We start from the raw sequence: 8,991 nt of genomic DNA on the forward strand, positions 1-8,991 counted from the left end.
TATATATATATATACTATATATATATATATGTATATATATATATATATATATATATATTTTTTTTTTTTGTTATATTATTTTTTATTATAGAAATAACATTTATATTGTAAATTATTTATATATATAAAAAAATTTTATATTCATTTTAATTTAAACAAAAAAATGAATAATTAATGCGATTTTAACATAAATAATATATAAAATTAGAATAACGATACATATGTATTTAGCTAAATAGAAAATTAGTAAACGCTTTTTGATGAAAATTAATAAAAAGAATATTATTAATCTACTAATTGTATTTTAGAAGAACAATAGAATCATGAAATTATAATAATTTAAGAATAAAAGCATTAGAGAAATTTCGGAAATAATCATGTCTTTTTATTTTAATAAAATGAACCTAAATATACAATTGGTCCTTAATGTAAATACAAGATTTTTAATTTGTTTTAATATTAATATTTTCTTTTATTATTATTTTACAAAAAAATAAAAAATAAGGGTCTTAATTTTTATTTACTTTTATTGGATTAATTATTTTTGATTTATTCTTAATTTAAAATTCTTTTAGAAGATACTCTTTTAGTTATAAATTAATATTAATATTTAATTAATAAGTTATATGTTAACAGCAATAATAAATCCAGGAATAGCATCTTAAGAATATTAAATAGATGATGAAGATTAAAAAAGCAAATAGTATAATTTTTTTTTTAAATTATAAATATAAAAATTAAGTTAAAAAAATTAAGTTATTGTAAAAAGTGTTAAATTAAATAAAATTAAAATATAAGGCATTGTAATAATTGTAATGTTTGTATTAAAGGATATAATCATCATTGCCCATGGGTTGGAAAATGTATAGGTTAAGGAAACATTTAGTAATTTTATTTATTATTATTTTCAACTTTTTGTTAAATAATTTATGTTTTTAAACTTTAATTTTGAAATATAATTATAAATATTAATATAAATAAATAAAAATGAGTATATTTATGTATAAATGTATAAATAAAAAAAAAATTGATTAATATATATAAGTAATTATATTTATATGTAAAATAAATTATATATATATATATATAAATATTTAAATAAATATATAAACATTTATTTAAATTTATATATTTTATTAATTTTTTTTTATATATTTTTTTAAAATAAAATATTATTTATTTTTATAAAATTAGTATTTTTATATATCTTTATTTATTTTTTATTTATTATATATTTTTTTTTTATTTATAAAAATAAATTTATAAATTATATATATATAATATTTAAAATAAACTTTTAATTTTTAATTTTTATTTTTTGTTTTTTTTATAATTTAAAATTTAGATAATAATGGATTCTTTTTTTAATTCAACATTATAAATGAAAAAAATAATAAAAAAAAATAAAAAAATACTATAATTGTAAATATATATATTATCTTCTTCTTCTTTAATATTAATAAAGAAATATCATATTACTTATTTTATTCAATTTCCAAGTAAACGATATTCAGGAACTTCTCTTTTGTTATAAGAATCATCAAAATTTCCTTCAGAAACAGCATCAACTCTATCTTTAAAGTCATCTTCATTACTTTAGACTTTTTAATTATAGATAGCTAAGACTTCTTCAAGTAATTAAATTTCTTCTAATAATGCTGCTCTTTTGCTGTTGTATTCTGATATTTTTTTCTTTAAATATTCTTCAGAATCACTAATTAATTTTTCTTATTAGGATATTTATTCTCTGCATTTTTTTGAATTTTAAGTGTATTATTCAACTAATCTTACTAATTTTGCTTCTTAAGTAATAGCAGCTTCAAGTGATTTAGCAAGTTCCTTGTTTTCTTTTTCGACTTAGGCTTAAAATTCGGCTAAATGCATGGCAGAATTAATTTCGTCTTATTAAGCTTAACTTTTATTTTCTTTAATTTTAGCTTCGAACTTGTCCAATAAATCTAATAATTATCTCTTGTATCCGGCCCATGTTTATCTTTCTCCATTAACAAACCCTTCTAAACTAAGATCATCTTTATTATTATCAATATGTTTGTTGCCAATTTGCTCAGCTTTTTAATTTTAAATAATTAAATATTTAGCAAATATGATTATACATATATATTATAAATATATATTTTATATGTAATTTTACCATTTCTTCCTTTTTCAGTATAATCTTATTTAATATCATATAATGGATCATTAACATATTATTATAATAATTATAATCCATTAGTATCGTGTTATTCATATAATTAGAAAAGTACATTGATTTTTTACATCAAGAGCTTTTTTTCTATAAGCGAAAAGTTATCTTTATTTTATATTTAAATTCTTAAAAATTCGATTAATCTTAAAGCTAGGTTGTAATTTTTCATATCTTTTATGAAACTTGCATTTTATTAACATCTTGCTTAGTTAAGAGAATCTAATCTATTTAAGTTATCAACCATTCTCTATTTAAGGTATTCAATATAATCTCTAGTAGTTTATAATTTATCTTCATAGTCCTTTAATTATGCTTCTTCACTTTTACAATGAACAATACTTTAAGCTAGGACATCATTTTAGTTTTATATGTCCTTTTCTAATAAGGGTTTGTTTGTTTCCTTGTCTTTATCTAAATCATTCAAGTTTGAATGTACGTCATTAAGTAATTCTTAAAGTAACTCGGTTGCTCTATTAACATTGTCTTTGGTTTCGAAAGCTTATTCAGAACTTCTGTCAGCTCTTACAATAAATATGCATAAAACTAAAAATAAGCAAAGTAATTATTTATTCATGTTTTTTTTTTTTTCGATTATATTCCTTTTTTTTTATAATAATTTTTTTTTTTTTTGTTATTTTTTATTTATTATTTTTTTTTCTTTTTTTATTACTTTTTGACTTATTTATTTTTCTTTGTTTTAGTTACTTTATATTATGTTTATAAAAAAAAAATATTAATTATTTTATATATGTTTTTCTTTATATTTTACTTTTTTTTTATTTTGTTTAAATTTTATTTTTTTCTTAATATTAAAAAACATTATTTCCGTTTTAGATTATTTTTTTCCTTTGTTTTTTAAGCGTTTTTGTAAAAGTATATATTTAATCAAAAACGAATATTTTTAATTTATCTTCTTTTATAATATACAAATAAATAAATTATTATCAACAATACATAATCTAAGAATAAAGCATAAATATAATTTTTTATATAATTAAATATAAATATAATAATAAATTTTCTGTTTTGAGTTTTTTATTTTAATTTTTTTTAAAATAAAACATATTTAAATAAAATTTTCTGCATTTATTGTTATAAAAACTAAATAGAATTTAGATGATTATTAGATTTAAAATTAATATTTTTATTAATTTAAAAAAATAAATAATAAAATTAATAAATTTTAAAAAATAAAATCATAAATAATATATTTAACAAAGAATTTTTATAATTAGAGTATTTTTTATATATTAAGATTTCAAAAAAAAAAAAAATTAAAATTCTATGAAATGAAAAAACATAACAATTTTCATGAAATTCATTTGAAGTAGATTTATTAATTACAATTTAAAATGAATTTATTCTTTAAATTAGTATAGTATTAGACAATATAATAAATAAATTAAATATGCTAATTTTGTAATATAAAAAAATAGATAATTAGGTTATTATTAAACTGAAATATTTAACTATATACATTTCGATATTATTAATTTAAATAAAACAAAATAAAATAATATATTAATTGTAAAAAAAAAAATACTCTACAAATTGAATAAAAAAATCCATCAAAATTTTTCGAACTTAAAAATTAAAAAGATTTATTAAAATAAAAATAATTATATAATTTTGAATATAGATAAAATTATATTTAAATAAAATTTTATTATTTTTCTTATTTTAATTTTATCATCCATCTTCTTCTGTGAATTCTTAATCAATCTATAAAAATAAAATAACAACAATATTATTTTATATATAATTTAAAAAATTACAATATTTTTGTTAGAATTATTAAATATATGCTACATAACAGATTTTTAATTTGAGATATTAAAAAGATATTATTTTTTAAAATCTGGATAATGATAAAGTAATATTTCTTCATAAACCAAATCTATTTTTATTTTATTTTTATTAACAAAAAATTAAAATAAAAAAAACCTTTATATTATTGTCTTGTTAAATTAGGATATGATTCAAACTCAAATTCTAAGAAAGGTACCTATTATCTTGATGGTTCGTCATCAGGTAAATGTAAATCAGCTAAATAAGGATGTTATAGAGCTTATTCGACAGTAATTCTTTATTAAAAGTCAAAAGTAAGCATTCTATCAATTAAATCAAGAGCATCTTTTGGAGCTCTAGGGAACAATCTATCTAATGGTTTTTTTGGTCTTTTTGGCAATTCTTTGATAAATTTTCTATATTCATCATATGGAATCATTGCAATTTCCTAAGGTGAAGGAGTACCTATTAAATCGAAAATTCTCATTAATTAATCTGAAGAGCTTGATCCAGGAAGTAGAGGTTTTCTTTTTATTAACTCAGCCAAAATAATACCAACAGACCATACATCCACTTTTTATTTAATATATTTTTATTAAAAAGTTTTTATTACTTGCTGCTGTATAGTCAGTCCATGAAAGTAATAATTCAGGGGGTCTATACCAACGGGTAGTTACATAATCTGTTAAATCATTTGCTTTGGATTCAGGTATTGCCCTTGCTAAACCAAAATCACATATTTTTAAATCACAATTTGAGTTTACTAATAAATTTCTTGGTTTCTATTTTATTTTAAATGAATTTTTATTTTTTTATTTTTTTTACTAAATCTCTGTGTATAACTCCTCCTGAATGAACATATTTTAAACCTCTTAAAATTTGATAAATGAAAAATTTGATATGATCAGCTGTTAATACTTATTCAGATTTTATTATTTATTGTAAATCTGTTTCCATTAATTCAGATACACAATATCTTTTAATTATATTTTTTTTATATATAGTAAAATAAAAATATTTACATATCATTAAATTCTTCTCTTGATTTAGGTAATAAAATACTATCTAAGCCTATTACCTATATAATTTAAAATAAATATATATTTTTATTTTTTTACATTTTCATGATTTAGTAATCTCAGTAATTTAAGTTCACGTAATGTTCTTTTAGTATATATTCTTTCTTCAAAAGCCTTTTCAATTTTTTTTATTGCTACACTTTTCTTTTTGTTTTCTGCTTAATCTACAGCTGCAACGACAACTCCATAAGCTCCTTATCCAACTTTATTCATAATATAAATATAACAAAAAAAAATTAGGTTGAATACTTATTTATATTACTTTTTTCTAATATTTTATATCTTTCATCTATGTTAAAATTAGTTCCATGAATTTAAGATTACTTTAAAGTCTTTTTAGCCCTGTATTTACTATAATATTCTACAACATCTCTCGCTATGGAATTTTGTATATTGGTGTTATTATTCATTTTTGTTGTTTTTTTTTAAAAAATTATTTATATTATATGTGTTTCTTATTTATTTATTTTTATGATGAAATGATATTTATAATTTAAAAGCATATAAAAATATATATATATAAAAATAATATAAATAAAAATTATCTATATGTAGATTATATAAAGATTAAAAAATCTAAATTTTAAAATTATATATTAAATAATTCAATCCTTTTATAATTAATTAATATTTTTCATATAAATATAATAAATCTATCTTTTTATAAATACTATTAATTTTATTTTTTTGATATAATTAATAAATAATTAAAATTTATTTTTTTAATTAAAGTATACCTAATTAGAAATAATTTTATTTTATTTATGTTTTTCTAAAAAAAAAAAAAAAAAAAAAAAAAAGTTAAACAATTGAAAAATAAACTATTATAATTAATTAATGTTGATAAAATTTTCAGACTTACTTTATTAAGGATTTAAATGATTGAAATATATTATTAAATATATAATAATAAAAAATAGCTTAAGAATAATATAATGAAAATTACTTAACAAGTTTTATTTGATTTTTAGTATGATTTTTTCATTTTCATGTAATTAATTTCTTTTATTAATTTTTGAAATATTACAATTCAGATAAAAGTAAATTAGATTTAAATATTGAAATATTATATTAATTATTTAAATTTAATGTATTAGATTCAATTTATGTTAATTAAAAAGATTGTGGAATATTGTTGTTAAAAAATTATAATTATTAATATCGAAAAAGACTTAAATAGATTAATAAAAATAAATAAACTATTATTTGTTTTTATTAATAAACAATATTTACTTGAATTAATAAGTATTATGAATTATTTTTTGTTAATTTTTATATTATATTTTTTTTTAAAAAAAAAAGGTATGACGATAAGATTATTTTTTTAATTTTTTAAGTATTTTGATACCAAAAAAAAAGTTGAAGTAATTTTATAATGGCCTTTTTTTTTTACTTAATTTTTTAAAAATTAAAGAAAATATAAAACACTAAATAGTAAAATATGTATAATTTAATTATTAATTTTTGAGATTCTTTTTCTAATAAGTTTGCTTAATTATTAGGAGCTTAAGTTAATATTGTTTTTATTCATTAAATTTAATTCATGATTTTTTTGTGATAATTAAACTAAAATAATGCTGATAATAATATAATTATATATTATTTAACTGAAGTTTTTGTAATTTATTTTATTTCTATTTTATAATCTATTTAAAATAGAACTGATTAATATTTTATTAACATTTTTTAAAATAAAAATATTATTAAAATTGAATTATTAGAATTCGATTAAATGAAATCACTGGAGATTTTAGTTTATTTTTAAATTATTATATATTTGATTATTATTTTGTAATAAGTTCTTTAATTTATCTATTTGTATAATGTAATAAAAAAAAGCAAACTTATGTATAATAAATATAATTTTTTTAAAAAACAATTTATAATTAAAAAAAAAATGCTTATATATTTAATTATATAAAATAAAATTAATTAAATATTATATTTTTTTATTTTTATTTTAATTAAAAAAAAAAATACACATATACAAATATTGAAATGCGGTAAAACAATAGTAATGATTTTGATAAAATTAAAATAAATTCATTTACAATTCTTATAATAGAAGGTATTTAGGCATTTTTTTATGACCTTTATATTTCTTCACCAAAATATATAGATTATCATGTTGAAGAATGCGAATATTTATGGTGGTGGTCATTTTCAACATTAATGGCTATATTTAGTTCAATTATATTTTGTTGTTTAAATATTATTGCTGCATATTTTAAAAGGGAAAAACTTGTTAAGTTTTTATCTATGATGACAGGATTTTGTTAATTGGCAATTTTAGTTACTTTTTGTGGAAATTGGTTTTATTTAGATTAATAATGTGGTTAATTATATAAATTAAATAGAATTTTTTTCATAATTATGGTTTCTATTATAAGTATTGCTATTATGTTATCACTTATTAAATTTATAAGCAGTAAATTTAGAAGATGAATTTTTTTGAGATTTTATTTAATTTTTTTTTTTTTTTTTTTTAAAAAAAAAAAATTAAAATTAAATTTTAAACAATAATTTTTATAAAATAAATTATAATAAAATTTCTTGTAAATTAATTATAAAAATTAATGTCTTTTATTTTATTTTTATTTTTTTCGAGGGGGTTGGCTTTTTGATTTTAAGGTAATTTTTTATAAATAAAAATATTAAAAGCAATATACTTTGCTATTATAATTTATTTTTTATATATGGACTTTATTAATTATTTATAATTTAAACTTTTATATATTATTTAATCATTTTTTATTAATTTTAGTATTTATATTGCATTTATATGTTGCTTTATTTAATTAAACTTTATTTTTCTATTTTTAATCTTTGAAAGCAGAATTTTTCATTTGATCTTCTTCCTTTAACTTATTTTAAATGTTCTATAAATAGGTATAATTAAACTTTTTAATAAATAATAAAATTTAAAAAATATAATACTATAAAAATATTACTTAATTTTAATCTAAATAAGTGTAGTTTCTAATTTATTATAAATTATTTTCCGAAATATAATTTTTTTATATATCTATCTATTAATAAATATAAATTAAAGTTCTAATATAAATGAAAATTAAAAAATATTTACATTTAATTTATTTACTTATCTTTTATTTTAACTTGAATTTAATTATTCTTTTTTTTTATTTTATCTTTATAGACAATATTCATGTTAAAAGTAGTTTCTTTAATTCTCTTTTTAATTTTAATGTCCGTAATTTTATATTAATTATTTAATTTATTAAATCAAATTATTCTTTTAAAGACTTTATTTTTAACTTTTTTTATTATTTTCATTATTTTCTTAATCTTTTTTAGAACTTATAACAGGAGTATTAAAATCTAATTAAATATTAATTTCTTTTTATGAAAGTTATTATAATTCTTTTTATTAATTTTATTATTATTTATTGTTGTCCAATATATGCATTATTTTTAGGACTTCAAAATCTTTTTTCCAGTAAGATTAATTAAGATTTGGCTTGCTTTCTGCTTATGAAAAATAACTTTAAGATCTATTCAATTGTTATTATATTTATTCGCAATGTTTTTCAACTTATAACATTAAAAATGAACTTTTTCGTGAATTATTACTCTATAGAGATAATGAGTTTCTTTAATTAATATTTTAACTATTTTAATCAGAATCTGTAATATATTCAGTTTTATTTATTTAATATAATTATTATTATTTAATTAATTTATCCTTAACTGGAATTTCTATATTAATTTGTCTTTTTTCATTTTCTTATTTAAGTTTATTATATATACTCTTGATATTATTTTCTAAGAGAGTAATTTCTTATTATAGAGATTAATTCATAGTTTAAGAACGATATTTAAGATAATTTATTTATAAATTTATTTATTCTAAACATTTAAAATCATCATTATTTTTAATTAAAATTTATTGACCAT

At 15.8% G+C, this 8,991-nt stretch overlaps 2 protein-coding genes across 2 annotated transcripts, besides 15 other annotated features; both read right to left on the bottom strand. All coding sequences in view use genetic code 6, as the record gives it.

Annotated features, from left to right (window-relative positions):
• Nucleotides 1-58: part of a microsatellite that runs on past the window's edge.
• Nucleotides 59-732: 674 nt separating this feature from the next.
• Nucleotides 733-759: a microsatellite.
• Nucleotides 760-1,123: 364 nt separating this feature from the next.
• Nucleotides 1,124-1,162: a microsatellite.
• A 46-nt stretch (nucleotides 1,163-1,208) lies between these two features.
• Nucleotides 1,209-1,250: a microsatellite.
• Nucleotides 1,210-1,251: a microsatellite.
• A 115-nt stretch (nucleotides 1,252-1,366) lies between these two features.
• IMG5_204130 (hypothetical protein) lies at nucleotides 1,367-2,814 on the bottom strand. The gene is made up of 2 exons (XM_004023797.1): nucleotides 2,153-2,814; nucleotides 1,367-2,069 (listed from the first exon to the last, which is right to left on the bottom strand). The coding sequence occupies exons 1-2, from the start codon at nucleotides 2,781-2,783 to the stop codon at nucleotides 1,489-1,491; spliced, it is 1,212 nt and encodes a 403-aa protein (XP_004023846.1). The 5' UTR covers nucleotides 2,784-2,814; the 3' UTR covers nucleotides 1,367-1,488.
• Nucleotides 1,385-1,414: a microsatellite.
• Nucleotides 2,103-2,136: a microsatellite.
• Nucleotides 2,785-2,917: a microsatellite.
• Nucleotides 2,825-2,919: a microsatellite.
• Nucleotides 2,826-2,877: a microsatellite.
• Nucleotides 2,826-2,908: a microsatellite.
• Nucleotides 2,830-2,866: a microsatellite.
• Nucleotides 2,853-2,930: a microsatellite.
• Nucleotides 2,931-3,898: 968 nt separating this feature from the next.
• Nucleotides 3,899-5,486, bottom strand: IMG5_204140 (protein kinase domain protein; the record flags this gene model as incomplete). Its single annotated transcript, XM_004023798.1, has 8 exons — nucleotides 3,899-3,931; nucleotides 3,985-4,106; nucleotides 4,154-4,570; nucleotides 4,611-4,779; nucleotides 4,823-4,973; nucleotides 5,020-5,075; nucleotides 5,116-5,279; nucleotides 5,339-5,486. 8 exons carry the CDS (start codon nucleotides 5,484-5,486, stop codon nucleotides 3,899-3,901), a joined length of 1,260 nt encoding a protein of 419 aa, XP_004023847.1.
• A 93-nt stretch (nucleotides 5,487-5,579) lies between these two features.
• Nucleotides 5,580-5,618: a microsatellite.
• A 232-nt stretch (nucleotides 5,619-5,850) lies between these two features.
• Nucleotides 5,851-5,876: a microsatellite.
• The last annotated feature ends 3,115 nt before the right edge of the window (nucleotides 5,877-8,991 follow it).

The sequence above is a fragment of the Ichthyophthirius multifiliis genome, assembly GCF_000220395.1.
Source record: "Ichthyophthirius multifiliis unplaced genomic scaffold scaff_1120509251435, whole genome shotgun sequence".
NCBI classification, from domain to species: domain Eukaryota; phylum Ciliophora; class Oligohymenophorea; order Hymenostomatida; genus Ichthyophthirius; species Ichthyophthirius multifiliis.